General features: G+C 53.0%; 1 protein-coding gene across 5 annotated transcripts in view; it reads left to right on the plus strand.

Annotated features, from left to right (window-relative positions):
* The window catches only part of NCOR2 (nuclear receptor corepressor 2), a 268,387-nt gene that overhangs the window by 234,736 nt on the left and 14,854 nt on the right, over window positions 1-18,797 (plus strand). For all 5 annotated transcript variants that reach the window (XM_044440471.1, XM_044440470.1, XM_044440472.1 and 2 more), the window contains 13 exons: window positions 1,847-1,999; window positions 2,917-3,000; window positions 3,855-4,135; window positions 6,804-7,164; window positions 8,365-8,592; window positions 9,092-9,340; window positions 10,117-10,269; window positions 11,357-11,494; window positions 11,636-11,792; window positions 12,803-13,356; window positions 15,957-16,103; window positions 17,113-17,261; window positions 18,000-18,202. In XM_044440471.1, the coding sequence (XP_044296406.1) occupies window positions 1,847-1,999; window positions 2,917-3,000; window positions 3,855-4,135; window positions 6,804-7,164; window positions 8,365-8,592; window positions 9,092-9,340; window positions 10,117-10,269; window positions 11,357-11,494; window positions 11,636-11,792; window positions 12,803-13,356; window positions 15,957-16,103; window positions 17,113-17,261; window positions 18,000-18,202 (2,857 nt within the window). The remainder of the gene's footprint in view (window positions 1-1,846; window positions 2,000-2,916; window positions 3,001-3,854; window positions 4,136-6,803; window positions 7,165-8,364; window positions 8,593-9,091; window positions 9,341-10,116; window positions 10,270-11,356; window positions 11,495-11,635; window positions 11,793-12,802; window positions 13,357-15,956; window positions 16,104-17,112; window positions 17,262-17,999; window positions 18,203-18,797) is intronic.

Consider the following 18,797-nt stretch of genomic DNA (forward strand, 5'->3'; position numbering starts at 1 on the left):
CTTGCGCTCTTCCTTCAACCAGAAGCGCTTTGGAACAGATGTTGCTCAGTGACAGGACGGGATGACTCCTCTACACACCACGTGTCTCGAAAATCGCAGCCCCTTTCCCAGCGCCGCCTGCACGATTTGGCCCCGTGCAATGCGTGTGTTGAACCTCTTTTGCGTGTTTCCACCCCAAGAACCCAGTCTGGTTTAGTGGAGCTTCTGGGGCTTCCTTCTAGTGGTGGCCAGGACAGGCCCAAAATGCCAGCGTCTCTCAGCGTCGGGCTTTCATTCCCAGTCACTAAGCCTTAAGAAAGGCATTTCAGCCTTTCAGAATGGAAAGCAAACGGTGCTGAGGGAGCGCAGCTGGTCTGGGGAGAGCTGAGTTAGGGCTTTAAGCAGGTCGGGGGCTTCCCACAAGCCTGAGGTTCTGCAGCATTGCTGTAAAAGGAGAGGCAGCTTGGCAAATACGAAATAAAATGGGGAAGCCTTCCTCAGCCGCAGGAAAATATTTATGTATTTTCTTACGTTCCCAAGTAGCGTACTGTGAGGCCTATTTGCTGCCAGCTTGCCAGGATGGAGGGAGGTGGAAGAAAGAAAGAAAAGCAAAAGGCAGGTGTCGGCTATCTTGGGAAAGGCTGCTTGATTCTGAGCCTGGGAATTTTAAATAGAGAATCTGACCTGGAAATGTTAAAGATGGGCTTCCACGTGACCTGTTGCTCGGTCTACTGCTGTTGAAGGTTGGTTTCTTTTTAGTCCCTCGGGAGTTCGTTCAGGATGCTGCCCGTGCAGATGCTAATGTCCTGTTGTGAGTTTCCTCCAGCAGCAGCAGCTGCCTCCTGTACAACCGCGGAGGTGTTCCCAGAATGAAAGGGCCATTCACCTTGCGCGTTGCTGAAGCCACACCTGTGCTGTGCAGGTGGCCGCGTGGCCCCTTTTGGCAGCTGCTGCACCGAAGCTCTAAGCAAGCCTTCATTCTAGGGAGAAGTTTTTTAAATTGCCGTCAAGGTTTGACCGGCTTGGCCCTGCCCCTCTGCTCGAATCAGCAAAGGCAGCCATACCGGTACCAGAGGTGGGCATCAATAAATGAACTTGGTTGTGTGACGTAGGTTCAGCATTTGAGATTTTGGATCGAAGATGCAAGACAATGTCTCAGTATTATTCTGGTCCCTGGCTGCACAGTATGTTCCCTCCACTGGCCTGCCTTTCTAGATTTTTTTTGTTTTTGCTTTGTTCTGCTTTCTTCCTCCTCGAGTTTCACCCTTTGGCTTTCTAAGCTTCAAGGATTTTTATCCCATCAGTTAGTACAGATTAACGGGTGTGGGGGAGGGAGGATGCAACTTTCCCCCTCACGCTCAGTTTGAGGCAGAGGGGCTTCTTCCTGTGCTGCCTCCCCGCACCCCTTAACTGCTGGGGGCCAGCTGGGGTGGGTGGGGGGGTCTGGAAAGAACACAACAAGGGGAAAGCAGAGGCCCGTTTTGTGCATCTTTGCAAAGGAGCAAAGGGTGACTAAGAAGACACATTTCTGCTCCTTCTGCCAGGCCTGGATTTGGCTTTCAGGGCCTCGCTGGTCACGGTCAGGCTGTGAGGGAGGCCGGGGGTTGATGCCACGCACAAGGCCACCAAATTTGGAAGAAAGTCGGGAAGTCGCTTCCCAGGAACAGGCTCCGGCTGTAATGTTTACGAAGGCTGCTGAGTAATGCTGGACGGATGCCCTGGAGACGTCCCCCGGGACGGGGCTGACCAATTCACCGAAGTCCCGCTCCGAGCTTGGAGCATGAGCAGCCGCCGCCTCCGTCCAGTCCGCTCCCTGCCCCTCGCTCACATGTCTCTTGCTCTGCCTTGCTTTGTCGTCCTCCTCCAGGCGGTGCCGCTGCCGCGCAGTGCCCCAAGGAAAACAGCAGAGGCGCCGGGGGCCAGCACGAGACCCTCAGCTCCAAGCGGACGTATGACATGATGGAGGGGAGGGTCCCGCGGAGCCTGTCCGGGCGTGAGCTCTCCTCCGCTGGCATAGAAGGTGGGGGCTTTGTGAGCGGTTACACGCCGGTGGCAAGACCTCGTTCCTGTTGTCCTCCCCCCCCCACCCCCTTGAAGCGCTTGCTCCTCTCTCAGAGGGTGGGCTTCCGAAAGTCAGGAAAGGGGAGAGTGCCGGCGTCGCATTCTTTCTGGTGACGGGCCGAGCCCCCGCTGGTCTCAGCCATTCATAGTTGGTCACAGCCATGAGGTCAGTGGAGCCAAGACATTTGGTGCACTGGGGAAAGAGGTGCCCTCAGCCGTTCACGTGGTTCTTCCCCTGCCAGGCAGTGGCCCATTGGAGGGAGGGCGGGAGGCAGCCCCTGGCAAGTGGAAGGCCTGTGCAGTCGGTCTTCTCACACGGCTGCATTATCCACACTGCTCGTTACCTCACTGTGTAAGATTCCACTTTGTGGAGAGGCGTCCAGGCCCTTGAACGTGATACGAAAGGACCTGAAATATTTTCCCAAGTTGATTCTAAGTGCATCTCTTTGAACGTCAGTTTTTGGATTTTTTCATATACTTTGGAAAGACATGAGATGATGATGGGTCAGAAAAGACAATATGGTGAATCCTTAAAAAGGATGAGACACGCCTTTAAAATTACACTTTGGTAAACGATGGCAAACACGCACAGCAGACCGTTCCTTTCTGTCCGGAGCAGTGGACTCCATGATGGGAATCAGCAAGTACCCTTTAGATTCCGTAAATCAACGCTTTATTCCGTGACAGCACCTAGAATCCAGAAACACTCAGGAAACACACCCACTGGAAGTGCATGGGACAGGAACGGGCTTCTGTTTTGTTGGCCTTTCTGGCTCCCGAAGCCTCCGCAAAAAGGTTGCTCTGGGGGGCGGTGTTTTGAGGTAGGACGAAAGTGCGCGCCTTGAAATGTCACCGCTTCCTTCTGTCGCGATCCAGGTCTGATGGGCCGGGCCATCCCGCCGGAGAGACACAGTCCCCTCGGCCTGAAAGAGTCACATATCCGGGGCTCCATCACACAAGGTAACCAGCACGGAGCACGTGGGGAAGCCTCGCCTGGCCGCGAGCCTTGGCAGCGCGCCTCTTGCCGAGACCCCGCTCTCAGTCCTATTTCCGTCACGGTGTGCTTCTGGGGCAACTCTTGAGGGAAGCAGTCGGCCAGCCTTCCCCGCAGCCTGCTGCCCTGCAGACGAGCAGCACTGCAGCGGGCAGCAAGACCGGCCATGGGGCCAGTTCCTGTGGCAGCCGGTACGCCCATGGCTCGTTGCCGCCCTTCTGGCTTTCAGCTGGGGTGGGTGACTCTTTGCAGCTGACTTCGGGAAGGAGAGGGATTTGCTGGTCACTTGCTGCTTGTGACGGGTCAAGCTCGGTGTTTTCTCTTCGGGGCACTGTGCCACTGTGGGGTTTTTGGGGTCAAGCAGCTATGAATGTTCACACACCAGTGGGTGAGGGTGAAGTGGGAAGGATCTCTTCTCAGCCCAGCCATGTGGAGCCACTCTGAAAGAGCAAGCTTAAGGCGGGCTGTAGAGAAACTTTCTCCCATGAGTTGGTACACCAAGGTTGACCCGCAGTGTGAATTGCCGATTCACTGCACTTGAAAGGGGCTGCTATAAACAGCATCCGTCTTCTGGCAACGCTATTTTGTCTAGAAAATGTTATGACTAGTGAGCATTCCAGAGCTAACATGCAGGTTTGAGTTTGCTGCCCAGGGCTGAGCTCCTTTCCTTGGTTTTGAAGCTCAGCCATTCCTTCAAAGGAACGGGATGAACTAAATGGAGAGCCATGACTCTTTTTTCCAGAGGGACGGGGAAGAGAACAGCGGGCGCTAGCACCTTTCTCAGCTTTGATGGATTCTTTCTCTGGATATGTGCCCCTAGGAATCCCCCGATCCTATGTGGAGGCCCCCGAGGACTACCTCAGAAGAGAAGCCAAGCAGCTCAAAAGGGAAAGCCCACCACCGAGGGACTTACCGGAGGCCTACAAGGTCAGGCCTCATGACAGCCTCACTCCGTTGAAACTGAAAACGGTCCATGACGGCCTGGTTGCCACCGTGAAGGAAGCGGGAAGATCAGTCCACGAGATCCCCAGGGAGGAGCTGAGGCATACACCCGACGTGTCCCTGATGAGCAGGACTGTGAAAGAGGGCTCCATTACCCAGGTATCATCTGCATTGTTTGTGGCAGAGGAGCGGCGGGCGCTGTTGAGAAACCCCTGGCGCTTCTCCCTCCTTGAGTGGAGCAGCTCCTGAAATCTAGCTCACGGCACGGTTTTCTTTTAGTGCGTTACCTAAAGCATTGCAATAGCGAGGCAGTGGCTGGGCTGGTAGGGTCGGAAACCATTGAATTCCTCGTTGAAGCTAACCACATTTTATCGTTAAAGCCAAAGTGGGAACTGCCCTTAGTTCAAACAATGGTTTATTGAGACTTGCCACCATCAGCAGCCACCGTTAGACCGTGGCTAGTTAGTTACAATTAGACAGACTTTCGCTAATCTCAGTTTAGCCCAGGCCAGATGTAACAACTTTGGTTAGTTGAAACCAGGAAAGAGATACTTCCAGGTGACCAACCAAAGAGGAATCCTGGGGGAAGTTCAGGACCCCAGGGAGCTCCAGCGCATCTTGGATCATGCTCATCTGTGGTTTGGTGCTCCGTTCAGGACAAGCAGCCAACTGGTTCTAATGCTGCTTGTTGAGGTGTGTAGCTAGAGAGGGATTGAAATCCATGTTCTCTCGGTCCCTTCTGTTTGAACTTCTGATGGTATTTTGGAGGAAAGAATACCCAGATGGATCCCGATTCCCAAAAGGATGAGCCCGTGCTTGGCCTGTGCCCCCTTATGTGGGCTGGTAAAATATTTAGACTGTTTCCGTACCAGCTACCCAGGAAGGGCTGTTTGCAGTCTGCCATATTGCAGCAGAGAAAAGAGCTAAATAATGTGGCTTTTCTGTGCGAATAAATCACCGTCTTGTGGTACAGGTTTAATAATAGGGCTGTGCAGTTAATCTGATGGATCTGCCCAATATTGTAAGTATTATCATTCTTATAACGAGCTGGTGGCACCTCCATAGGATGGACGTCTTGTTTCATGATGCTCTGGACACTGTTCCCTGCTCGATGGATTATCATTTCCCGATTTTGCTTAATATTCTTCTTTGGACGACTGAATGTGCAGTGCTGAAGCTCTGAGTTGGTCCTCATTTGCATCATTCGTAGTTCCAAATATAGGCACCATTTACCAGAAAATGGTAGTCAGAAAAATGCACGCTTTCAGTGAGGAAATGCACATTCTGTGAAGTACACACCTCAAAACATACAAGTTTCCTCGTTCAGCAAAGCATGGAGAATGCACCTCTTTCAAATGGTCTCACAAGTTTGGAAATGTGCAAAGATTTTTTGCAAAAATGCACGCAAATACGTGTCCATGTTTGAGGTGGCAAATGGGCTTGGTAGTTGCAGCAGAAGTGATGTTTTTGTACATCCCTACAGTCAGTCTCACCACCCTCTGGTGTTCACAGATTAGTTCTTCTTGGTGGCCTGCAATATTTCATACCAAGACTCCCACTAAATAAAAGTACTAGGTTTATTTACTAACATTATTTCTATACTGCCCAATAGCTGAGACTCTCTGAACAGTTTCCAGTTTCTCAAAAACACAGAGAAGAGAGAGAGTTTTAAAATACACAGATGCAAAAGCAGACGCGCAGATGAACCTACTCAGCCTATGAGGTGGTTCGCAGCTGGCTGTTGTGAGGCAGAACGAGAGCTTGCGGACTGCGCTCGGAGGGCTTCCCGGGTTCCTCTGAAGTTTGTGAGCAATTTCTCTAGGGCAGTGGTGGCCAGCCTATGGCACACGGGCCACAGCGGGCACACAGAGCCCTCTGTCGGCACGCCCCAGGAGCCGGGCATCGGGTAACAGCTCACATGGGGGCCGTGCGCATGTGGGGAAGGGAGTAGCGGGGCCAAGCGATGACGTCACGAGCCGCGACTCGGCGGAGCTTTCGCTTGGCTGGTCAGTCCGCTGCGAAGGAGAGAGAGGGAGAGGGGGGGAGAGAGAGAGAGAGAGAGAGAGAGAGAGAGATTTGCTGGAACGGGCTGTTTTCAGGTTTTATTGCAGTGTTGGCACTTTGCGATACATAATTGGGTTTTTGGTTGCCGGTTGGGCACTCAGTTTCTGAAAGATTCGCCATCGCTGCTCCAGGGGAAGGTCTGTTGCTTGCTCGAAAGCCGGTTTGCTCACTTCCGCCTGCGGTGTGCAGTTGCAGGAGAAACGTTGGCTCTGCTTTGGGCTTGGTCCAGTCACATAAGCTAACTGGTTTAGTGCAGACATACAGCACACTGTGGCTTATTTAGAACCCAGGCCCTGATTTGTGCCCGGCTTTTGCAGTTTCTGGTCTGTTTCCCACCTTTGGTAGACCAAATTGTGAGTGTCAGTTCAAGCAACCTTATTGCACTAAACACTGTTATGGAAAACATGATTTGTGGTTGTGAGTTTGCTGAGCTTATCACCAACTTTTTCCATTTAAGTATCCTATCAAATCTAAATGGACAGCAGCGTTTCCTTGGCTGTGAAGTCAGGAGACGAAAGAGTCCCCAGAAGGTGAAAAGTTTGAAAGTTTTTGGACAGTATCCAAAGAAAACTGCTGTGATCCAGATTTTCTTGCAGGCTCAGGAAAACTGTGGAAATGGGCATTAACTTTAGTTATAAATAGACGATTTTTTCCCTGCTATCCTAGCCAAGCCGGGTACGCCAGCAGCATCCATAGAAGGCCGGCTGGACGACATGATGTTGTCTTTCTGCCAGCTGGTTGACCTTCCTCTTTGTTCCCCCAGGGTACCCCGCTGAAATACGACAGCAGCGCTTCAGCAAGTGCCAAAAAGCATGATGTCCGATCCATCATCGGAAGCCCGGGCAGGACTTTCCATCCCATGCATCCTCTGGAGGTCATGCAGGACCCAAGGAATCTGGACCGAGCTTACGAGGAAAGCATGAAAAGCAGGCCCAGCCCGGTGGCCAGTGCTGGCGGCTCGATCACCAGGGGAGCCCCCGTGATCGTGCCTGAGCCAGGGAAGCCCCGCCACAGCCCGCTCGCCTACGAGGAGCACCAGAGCACCCACCAGAGTGCTTTTGGTGGCCACCTGCACCGGGGGTCCCCAGTGTCCACAAGGGAGCCCACCCCCAGGCAGCACGAAGGTCAGTGGAGCTCCCCCACGACTCAGAGGCCAGCCGTTCCCAAGCAGTTCTTTGATGCACATTGGGAGACCTCAGAGCCTAGTTTGTTTATTCATTTATTTATTTATTTGGACCACTTATATGCCACCCCATTCGCAAAAGCCTCGGGGCGGCTTCCAATACAAATAAATAACTATACAAATACATAAAAATCTGGAGACATCCCGGCATAAATGTAAAATCAATAAAGAAATTCAACCATTAAAATAACGTTTAAATAAAAAGGTCTTGGCCTGGCGCTGAAAATCAAATAACGACGGCACCAGGCAGGCCTCTCTGGGGAGCGCATTGTATAGGTGGGGCGCCACCACAGAGAAGGCCCTCCTCCGGGTACTCGCCCTCCTAATATCCTTCACGGAGGGCTCCCGGAGGAGGGCCTCTGCCACCGATCTCGAGGGGTGGGAGGGCTGATAGGAGTTTATTCCTCCTTTCCCTGATAGCTTTTGCAAGGAAGGGGCTGTTGAGTTCCTTTGCAGCTACTTTTGGGTGCCAACCGGGACAGTCCAGCAGGGGATGCGTCAGCTTCCCCTGCCCTTCTTGTCTTCCGAATCCAGAGCAAAGCTACCCTCTGCCTATCAGTCCTGCTGAGAGAGAGAGACTCGCATCACGTTGTCTGACTGTCCGTGTTCTTCTGAACACCCCTGTCGATCTGAAAAAGACTGGCAAGCTTTTCATCCCTGCTTCTCGGAGCCTTGTGTGCCCATTAATGGGCGCTTTTTCCCTGTCTCCAGAAAATCAACTTGTTCACTGAGCTAAGAGTCTCGTTCATTTTGAGGAACAGAAAATGCCCTTTGCGGATGTTTCAGTATTGCACGGTTAATGTTCTGAAAGCAAGATTGCAGGAGAGATTTTAGCCAAAACACTCGCAGATGTTCCATTTCTTTTTTTCTTTACGCGTGTTTTAAATTCCAAGTGTGTCCTTTAGCACTGAGGGTAGGTTTTGTTGGGCAGCAGTGCAGGGAAGAAAATTATTTGCAGAGAAAATAAAGATTTCTGTGGATATTTTTTTGTGTTTCTAAAGGACAGTATTCGCCTTAATTCTTGAAGCACTGAGTTCGCATGCCTCACAGTAGCAGAAGAAAATACTTCCCTGACGGCGGCCTGTGCTTGCGAGGATGTTTCCATATCGGCTGTTCTTACAAATGGTTTCTGCTTTGATAGGAAGCATCACTGCCGGAAAGCCAGTCTCTCAGGACAGGAAGATCACCCCAACGCCAAGAGAAACGGCCAGCGCCAAGTCGCCTCACGCGACCCTTGCAGACCATCACCATCCCATCTCCCCCTACGAGCACCTGCTCCGCGGAGTGAGCGGGGTGGACCTGTACAGGGGACACATCCCGCTGGCCTTCGATCCCGCCGCCATCCCCAGGGGAATCCCCCTGGAAGCAGGTAAAAACGCCTCGGGCTTGGGAAAGAGCAGGACGCAATCCGCCCTGAGTGGCGTGCACCAGCCGAATTCGAAACGCCGCACGTAGCTGAAGCTTTCGGCAGAGGTCGGCTTGGGTCAGGGTTTTAACAGCTTTGGGTATAATACTTTCACAGACGGTGAAAAGAGACGGATGCATTGAGAGATGCTAGGACCCCGTTGGATGCAATGCGGTCGCTTTTTAAGCTGTCCTCCATGCGTAGATAGTCCCAGGATGTTTATAGGAGATGGGATGGGAAAGCTTTTAATGAATAAATAAATGGTTTCCTTCAAGAATTGGGGATAATCCAAGTTAAGAGGTATTTTGGCAAGGGCAGCTTATGGAGAAATGCAAAACTTGGAGAGGCTGGAAGGGGTCAGAGCATCATAGCTGGGTCCAGGTGTCCCGGGGGCCAGCTCCACGGAAGAGAATTGTGCAGCATGCGAAAAGGCCGCCCCAGTCCTTGTCTTCGCTTTGTCCAGCAGCTGCGTATTACCTGCCGAGGCACCTCGCGCCGAGCCCGACGTACCCCCACCTCTACCCGCCATACCTCATCCGTGGCTACCCGGACACCGCCGCCATGGAGAACCGGCAGACCATCATCAACGACTACATCACTTCCCAGCAGATGCACCACAACGCCGCGACCGCCTCCGCGATGGCCCAGAGGGCAGACCTGCTCCACGGCCTGTCTCCCCGAGAGCCCTCTCTGGCCCTCAACTACGCCGCAGGTCTGCCGGCCACACCGTGGCTCCGGGGGCAGAGAGGGGGTCCCCGGGCTAGATGGAGGGGCTGCTCGGGGCCGCTCGGCGTTCTGCCTGAGCCAAGCGAGAGCCTCTTCGGGCGTCTTCGGTTGACGGCGGTGGGGGAGGAGGGTTTGAGCATCTCGGGCCTCCGTCAGCTGCGTGGGCTGTCTTAGTGAAGGCGGCTGGGTCGATCGCCTTTGGACGCCTGAGCATTGTAGGGGCGCCACTGGGACTCTGAGCTGTAGGGCCAGGTGGAGCAGAGCACCGGGACCGCAAAGGTGACGCCTTCTCGCTGAGCGTTTGCGTTATCTTGGGGCCTTCAGCGGCATGCGGCCTGCTTGACCGAAACCCCCCTTGTTTCCTAGCCACGGCTAAACGGCCGAAGGAGGCGCCGTGTGGCTGGTGGGTCATGCGCCCTTCCTGGGGGAGCCCACCGGTGCTTGGCGTGCTCTCCTCATTACCTGCCATCGCTTTCGAGCCCCCTGCAGGCCGTTTCGAGAGCAGGCCGCATGCCAGGAGATGGGTTATCCCTTGACGTCTAGAGCTGGGGAAGGGCTGCCTGAAAATCGTGGCAGCCATGGAGCATAGAGGAACAGAGAGGGAAAATACTGCATTTTCTGCAGAGCAAAAGACCCTTTTTTCCCCCCCGAGTGCCACACGTGTTGCCGTATGGGGGTACACCAGGAGAGGGCGCTGTCCTCTTGGTTCTGTGCTCCTCGCCGCCGGTGTACTTCGAACTGACTGTCACCTGGTTCTTCCAGCAGGAATCATTGACCTGTCCCAAGTGCCACACTTGCCCGTGCTGGTGCCCCCCGCCCCCGGCAGCTCCACCGCCTCCATGGACCGCATCACGTACATCCACAGTGCCCCCCAGCCCTTCAGCAGCCGGCACAGCAGCTCTCCTCTCTCCCCAGGTAGGGTGCTTCGCGATACGGACGCTCCGCCAGCTTCTCAAAATCCCGGACAGGGTCAGCTTCCATTACGGATGCATTTGGAGATGCTGGCAGGCCCTGCCAGCGGTGGCGGTCTGGAAGCGGCATCTCCGGGTCGGGCTCACTGCTGCCGGAGGGTACGGTCCAGGAGGGGCCCAGTGGGGCAGGCAAGCCAAGTGGGGAGCGGAGCAGCTGGTGTCGCAGCCGGCCTCCCCTTTGCCCTCGATCAAGAGGCAGGTTGCTCAGAGCCAGAGCTTTCTGGGGCCGGGCAAAGTCATGGTGGCCCCCCGTGTCTCCTGACAGTTCCGGAGTCACAGCACCCCCCGTTTTGGGGGTGCCCAGGCACAGCAGGCAGGGGGCCAGAGCCTCTGGGTTGACCGCATCTTGGGAATGGTGCTCGCGGTCGCTGCATTTTTAAATGGAGGCTGCAGGAGGAGGAACAGAGAGAAAGGAAAGGAAAGCAGAAGAAAACGGGGGTTGAACTTCATGCCTGCCAGGACTCCGCAGGTGGCTGGGCTCACTTCCCCGTACGCCTGCGCACCTGGTGTAATGTCAAAGTTCCCCACTTCTGCGTGGACTCCCCTCCCCCCCGTCCTAAAAGCCTGAAATGCCTCTCCCGAGGGTTTGTTGCTGGCAGTGAGAGCTTTACGCTAAATTAGACGTATTTTTGGTGTTCCTTGCGCTGCACCCTTTGTCTTGGCCCTTCCCGCTCACGTAACGCAGCTCTGCGTGGTTCTCCAAAACTGAATTTGACTGAAAGAGGTTCAGCAGCCCACTTTTCAACTGCTCAGCAGAGGTTGGACGTGTTGCCTGGTGCGCAAGAACACACCGTCTCCTGGTCTTTGCGAGTCCTCAAGGGGCCTAAATATGGCTACACTCTCAGGCTGGCAGAACACATGCCTATTAAAGTAGAGGCTTTTATGCCAGGCTGGCTTGTGAGTGGCTTTCAGAGCAGCTGCTGCTGTTCAAGTAAGACAAGGAGAAGAGAAACAAGCACCCTCCTTCTTGGACGTATTGCGAGGGGCACGTTTCTAGGCCTGTGCGCAAAACTAGAGTTCTTTCTTCACAGGGGCCCCCACACACTTGACCAAGCAGAGCGGACCTTCCGTTTCGGAACGGGAACAAGAGCGAGACCGCGAGAAAGACCGCAAGAAGTCAGTCTTAGCATCCACGACCACTGTGGAACACGCCCCTATCTGGAGACCAGGTGAGCTGCGTGGACTCACAGGGTCCTTGGTGGAAAGCAAAGCAAGGAAGCTTCCGAAGAGGTTTCCGCGTTCCGGGTTGTTGTCCCTTCTGCATTCCGCACCTCGTAATTCCGATTCTCCTTCCCCATGTGTTACGGCAGGCACGGAGCAGAGCAGCAGCCGTTCGTCAGCACACAACCACAAGCACTCGCCCGTCTCACCCCGCACCCAGGAGAATGTCCAGCAGCGCCCGAGTGTGCTGCACAACACAAACATGAAGATGATCTCCGCCGAGTGCCTTGCCCCCGCTGTTTTGCGGTACGTGACAAGGGGTCAGACTAGATGGCCCGGGAGACCCCTTCTGACTCGCTCTGTTTCTCTGCTTCTGTGTTAATGGATTAACAGGCTTCTGAGTGCCTGGGGTGGGGGGAAGGAGGTGCATTGCCCTGTGCATTTTGCTAGCACGATGAACACAAGCCAAGGACGCGCTTCCTAACATGCATCTGACTATTTAGGGCCTTGTAGGGGATTGAGGTGGGGGGGGGGGGTATGACAAAGGCATGTGAAATTAAAATATAGAAAATTTTAGATAACTGCAAGAATCATCTGTCAAAATATAACCGCTTCGTAAAACTTTAAACATCAGTGACAAAAAAGCTTAAGTAAATTAGGCACCATCACACTCTTGGCAACGGAGGGAAGTCTTCGCCTAGTGTTAGAGCTGGTGCAGTGTAGCGGTTAAGGGATAGGACTGGGCCTGAGGCAAAATGGTTTCTGGTCTCCACCAGCCATGGAGCCAACTGGGTGACTTTGGGCTAGTCAAAGTCTCTCAGCCTGACGTACCTCACAGGGTTGTTGTTGTGGGGGCCCAGTTGAGAGCGGGAAGAAGAGAAGAAAAATACATCTAATAAGAAGAAAGAAATGATGCTGACGACAGGCAGGCCTTGTTGGGGAGGTTATTCCATAACTGATGGGCCACCGCTGAGAAGGCCCCGTCTCTTGTCGCCATCCTCAGGGCCCCCCCCCCCCGGAGGAGATTGTCAGCTGTTAATTGCTGTACACTGCTTCACCTATGGGGCAGTATAGAAATGAAATAATAGCAACAGTGGTAAGATACTGATAAAATCGTACCTGTGTAAGTTCATAGCACAGCTGACCATGTTCACAGGGAAGAGTGCAGCTGCTGAAGATAGCCGGCTCACGTGCTGTGGAAAGGAACAAGGACACCCCCTGGCTACATTATAGATTTACACAGCGGTGGAGGATGTAGCGTTACTGGGGGCCTCCTCCTCCGCAGCAGGCCTCTGACTTTACCTTTGCTTCTTCAGATCGTCGTCCTCAAGCACCGCCACATCCCCCGTCCGCTCCTCAGGCTTCCCACTAACATCGGCGTTGCGCAACTCTGTAAGTGGCATGGACAGCTACGCATCCGCGGTGGAAGCGGCCCACATACAGAAGGAGACGTCCAGGGTCCAAGATGCCCGAGCAGAACGGCCTCCGAGCGACGCCCACATGTTCGCCTCAAAGCTGTCCTCTGGGGCAGGCCTAGAACAGTCACCTTCGCCCATTAAAAGCACCGAGCCCAGGACTTTGCCCCCCTCCGGGCCAGGTCCGGCCCACCCGTTTAGCAGAGGACAGGGGAAAAGCCAGCCTCAGCATCACGCCCCCCTGGACCAGTCGCTGCACCCCGCTTCGGCCAGCGAGCAGCAGCCCAGTAGAGAAAAGAGTAAAACCTGTTCAGTTCAGGAACAGGAGCTCCGAGCACTCGGTAAGACCACCATGACAGCGGCCAGCTTCATAGATGTGATTATCATGCGTCAAATTTCTTGCGATAAGGGGAAGCGAGAGAGAAGCTCGCTAAATACCGACACCAATAGCGATGGTAAGAAATTGGAAGGGGGGAGCGGGGCGGTACTCCGAGTCTGTGGCCTTAAAAACACTCGTGAATACATTGAAAAGACCCTCCCTCCCCTAATCCACCATTTTTTGGAATTTAATTTTCGCATTCGTGGTGATGGCCTGTTCCGTCTCATGTGCAGACCCGGATGTTGTTCCGTACAAAAGCTCTGTGTGTCCTTCCCCCGCCCGCCATCTTCATGCCTTTTCGGAGTTTTGCTTGCCTTTCCCTTGGCTGGTCGTTGTGCGTATTATTCCATCCCGGGGGTGTTGCGGTGATTGTGATGGCCAGCCGGCACGTGCTCTGAGTGGGATGAGGGGGCGAGGGCGGCGGTGGGGACTGGGGGCCGTTGGGGGAGCGTGTGGGTGGGAATCCCTCCTAGCAACAAGGTACCTTTTCGCAGTGCACAATGAAAACAACCATTTTGTTAAGTGCCTCTCGTAATGTGAAAAATCAACGAACAAGCGAGAGGCACTTAACCAAAAAAATTCCTGCGTGGCACCATGACGTCACTTGACGACACCGGCCGGCAGACCGATGCAGAAGGGGCATCTCGCGTTGGAAGCTTGTACTACAATGGGCTCGCCCATCAGAGAGCGGTCCCAGTTTCTTTGGGTCCCTCCTCATCCTGCCTGTGCCATGGAGGTTGCCTGTGATAGCCGTCGCAGCTAGTGGGCCCTGCCAGCCTTCTCTTCCATGGATGTATCGATTCCCAGTTTAAATCCATCCAAATTGGCGGCCACTGCGACATCTCACACAAGAGAATTCCCTGGTTCGTCACACACACACACCCTGTGCTGCGTGGTGAAATCTTTCCTTCTAAACTGTGCTGAATTTCCAGCTGTGCGGCTTCATGGGGTGACCCTGCTGAATTCTGGTTGTATGAGAGGGAGAATTCCTCCCTAAACATTTCCTCCACGCCATGCAAGCTCTGCACAGCTCTATCCTGGCTCCTCTTACCATTTTTCTAAGCCAAACAATCCCAGATGTTGTAACCATTGCTCAAAAGGAGTTACCCTAATCCTGGATCTTTTTGGGTAGCCTCTTTCTGAACCTTTTCCAACTAAAATTTCCTTTTCATTGCATTGAGTAGGACAGTAGTCTTACGTATGAATGCATATAAGCATTCATATAAGGGGATTATGATCTTTGCAGCTTTATTTCCCATTCCTATTTTAATTATGCTTAACATGGAGTTTGCCTTTTTTGGGGTAACCAGACACTGGGTTGACAATCCCAAAAACTTCCTGGCCAGCCATTGCTAGCTCAAGACTCATCCGCTTATACTGGCAGTTGGGTTGTTTCTCCCAATATGCATCGCCTCATTAAAACACGTTTGCCATTTTGATTCTTATCCTTCCAGTTTTGGAGCTCACCACAACCTCTGCTGGTTTTACCCATGCTAAATAATTTGGCGCCATCAACCGTCTTGGCCATTTCGTTGCTCATGCCTAATTTAAGATCCTTTAAGAGTAGGGTGAAAAGCACTGGTCCCAATTCAGGTCCCGGTGAGATTGCACTGTGTACATCCCTCCACTGAGAGAACTTTTCATTTAGTCCTGTCTCTGCTTTCTGTTCAGGAATCTTTGGCGAGGGACTTTGTCAACAGTTTTTTTGAAGCACTGGAATAGCCCCCAGGAGAGCAGCATATTGGGAAAGCCTGACTGGAACCCCATTTTTAAAAAGCGGCAATTTCAGAACGAGCAAGCCCTGGGCAGTGCTCATGTGCCACATAAAGCATACTCTGAATATCTCTGAATACTCTGAATATCAGGCTATCAACTGAGAGCTAAACAGCCTGTTGGGAAACTCCACACTGCAGAGGTCCCATTTTGTTAAGCCTGGACTAGCCCTTTGAATTGAGCCCAGAAGTAATCAGGCCGCTTTTGCTGCCGAAACAACACTGGGATGATTCCAGACCACAGTTCCATCTCTTGCAAGTTATGCTTCCATGCGTTTCTCTGAGCTGGTCCTCTGTGCAGTCCATTGGCATAATCCAGCCGGGACATAAATAGGTCATGAAGCGCAGTTGCTCCCGAGTAGGGCTCCAACAGGTTCACCCACCCAGCTGAATAAGACATAAAACCATCGGCAGGAAACCTGGCAGTAAAGCAGCTTGAGATCTAAGGTTACGGATGCTTCCAGCTGCGGCAGACAATCCGCTTTCTTCTGAGATCTTGCTGTTGTCTGTGGCCTTTCACTCAAGAGCTGCTGCAGTTCACCTCGAGTCTCTGCTCAGCGTCGCTTCCTGGGATGTCGGCTGGTGGCTTTGACTCTCTCTGCTTAGTCCCGTTTCAGCTTCACTGAAAGGCAGATAAATTGTCTGCACGTCACTTGCCTATCCCTGCTTTTCCAAAGCGAAGTGTCAGTTGTCCCCGCACTGTGATTTAGAGCATGCTCCTGAATCGTGTCAGACTAGCAGGTACCACACCGGGAGGGAAGCCTGCAGTAGCTTCTTACGGGAAAAGAGGTTTTTCCACCCTGTCTGCCGAGCCCGGCACAAAGCTCTCGCCACAGCCGCAGCCTGCTTGGGAGGAAGGGTGCCACCCCCTTGTAAGACCCCTGCTCTCTTTTATGCCCCTCAGCTTTCCATGGAAGCTACAGCCCCAGTGATATTGAAGCGTTAAGCCCCGTGAGCTCGCCCCGCGTGCACCATGAGAAAGGGACGAAGCTGTCTCAGGATATTGACAAAGGCCGCGGAGGAGAGAATGACCTGAGGGCAAAGCAGCCAGGTGAGGAGCTTTCCTGCCTCCAGGGCAGCCGGGGACAAGCTCCCTGGCGAGGCGAGGGTGGGCGAGGCGAGGGTGGGCAAACCTTTTGGCCCCAGGGGCGGCATGCCGTGCCAGGTGGTCGACCAGTGGCTCACACGTATTCATCACCTGCGCTCTAGTCCCCAGCGGTCTCTGTCTGGGGGTCGCTTCGACGAGCCCCTCAGCCAGATTGATGGCGCGATGTGATGTTAAAAGCACTGCCGGCTCACGTGAGCCAGGTCTCCGTTAGTCGCGAGGAAAGGGCAGCCTCTGCCCTGGGTGGGAGTCAGGCCAAAGACTTCCCCAAAGGGCAGGAAGGAAACGGCTCTCTCTGACCAACTGGACTGTGGGGAGAAGTGGAGGGAACCTCAGGGCTCTGGTGGGACACAGCTTGCCTGCATGTGCCGATCCTCTGTGATGCGCTGTTGCTAAATGTTTTGGGCTCGTTCACACATTGCGTTTCGAGATGTAACCTTTAAAAAAAAGCTTAGCTTTGCACATCAATGCATGAATATATAGCAATCATCCCTGCGTTTTAACATTGCCGAAACGGGGTGAAATTGTCATTTATTTAGGGTATTTAATATTTATATTCCATTTTGCTATGCAATCATAGTCAAGGCAGCTGACTCGGAATGCAGAATAACCACCAGCTAGTGCGTGTGAATGCACGCCTGTGCGTCACTTTTCTGCCCTCAGGCCTCCAAAGCAAGTAACATTGATTTTCTTTTTGTTGCTGGTTCTCAAGTCCCAGCAAAGCGTGTGATGTAGAATCACAAGCCATGGTAGAGAGGCTGACATTTGGGCTTTGCCTGTTCCGTGCTTATAAGCAAGGGTTTCTTTGATTTGACTTGAGAATCGAGAAGATTGTCTGTATGAGATGAGGAGCCCAGCCGGCAGTTATCTAAAGAAGCAAGCTTCAGACTCCGAGGAACTTCAGATCTTCTAATTCCTCGTGGGCTGTTTTCTCCGTGGTTCTCTTTTCCTAAAGGTTCCCTCAAGCCTTCTGGGACGGAAGTTTCACACATGCAGCCGCTTCATCAGCTCCCTGAAGGTCGACAGTCGCCAATCCAGCCTTTTCAGGGATCTCAGAATGCCAAAGGCCATCAGCGAGTTGTCACCCTAGCTCAGCATATCAACGTAATTAGTGCTTTTCTTCCTAATTGATGTTGTAAGGGGGCTGTAGTTCCGGTTCATTCCATGGCTCTTTGGAAGGAGCCAGTCGCAAAGTCTTGCAGTCCAGGTTTGGGTTAGGCATGACTGCTGTAAACAAACCATTCCTTTTAGAAGGAATTATCTATGCAACCTTCGCAGAGCCCAATCTGTGAAATTGATAGTCTCTGTGCTGAAGTTCAGAGGAAATTACTCCGAGAGAGTCGCAGGGCTGGGACTCAGGCAGCTGTTCACAGAACCCCAAATGTAATTAATTATTGCTGGGGGGAGAGTCTTTTTCAACGCTGTCCAGAATTGGGAATTCACCGCCAAATATTCAGAACAGAGGATTCATGAGCGGTTTTCAGTCTGCGTGTTCTGGGAAGCGCTGGAGCTGCCTGGGACTTGGCCAGGGGCTCCTCAGTGAGCAAATGGCCGCCCTTCCCTGCGGAGCATCACAGCCTGCTCTTTCCTTGCTGTGTTGGGAGTGTCTTGCCATGTGCCCGTCCAAATAAGAGCCCTAATTTTTTTAAAAAAGCGGGTGATCATTCTGTCGTGACTTCACCACTCCACGGAGGCCAAATAAGCCCTTTGCTTGAGGGGAAGGTGCAGGCTGTGAGCCGCAGGACCTGGCGGTGACGTGCCCCAAGGCCCTCCTGCCAGATTGCGTGGATCGCACAGGACGTGCGCCACGACCCCAACCTGAGCTGTGTTCTCTCTTTACAGGAGGTCATCACACAAGACTACACACGCCACCATCCCCAGCAGCTCAACTCCCATATCCAGCACCCCGTGTACTCCTATCCAGGGACTCCGTGTCCGGTGCTGGACCTCCGGCGGACTCCCAGTGACACTTACATGCAGCAGCAGCAGCAAATGGAACACTTCCCCGCTTCCCGGATCTCCCCAGAAAGTGAAGGAAGCAAAAGGTGAGCCAGCTTTGTCCTCCTCTTCTGCAGCAATTGCCTGTTGACAAATGGGATGTGAGCCGGACAGAGCCGCCCACCATTAAGTCCCACTGGGGAAAAGATCAGGAGGGTGGCTACCCAAGCAGGGCCTTCTCTGCAGTGGCCCCCCGACTGTGGAATATGCTCCCCAGAGAGGTTTGCCTGGCGCCAACACTTCTTTCCCTTGGGCACCAGGCAGAAACCTTTTTATTCTCCTAATATTTTAATTGTTAGATTGTTTTCATTTGTGGTTTTACACCAAATACTGGATGCTGTGATACTTTTTACTCTTATTTTATTTCATCGATGTTGTCATAAACCATCCCGAGATGTTTGCGGTGGGACGATATAGAGAAGTTTTAAATAAGTAAATAATAAAATAAAATTGGCTTCACACAGAGAGAGGTGGGTGTAGGTTCCGCCTTTCCGTTAAGGGAATGGAATTTAAAATTGGTTAGGAGGCGTTCGTGGAATAGTCAAGGGTGCCCCCCGTCTATGAAAAGGGCATTGAGGTGGAGTCATTCCATCTTGCTCTCCTTTACGGATGATTTGTCTGGAAAGGAAAAATAACAGATGA

The sequence above is a fragment of the Varanus komodoensis genome, unplaced genomic scaffold (assembly GCF_004798865.1).
Source record: "Varanus komodoensis strain SLA01 unplaced genomic scaffold, ASM479886v1 scaffold38, whole genome shotgun sequence".
NCBI classification, from domain to species: Eukaryota; Metazoa; Chordata; class Lepidosauria; order Squamata; family Varanidae; genus Varanus; species Varanus komodoensis.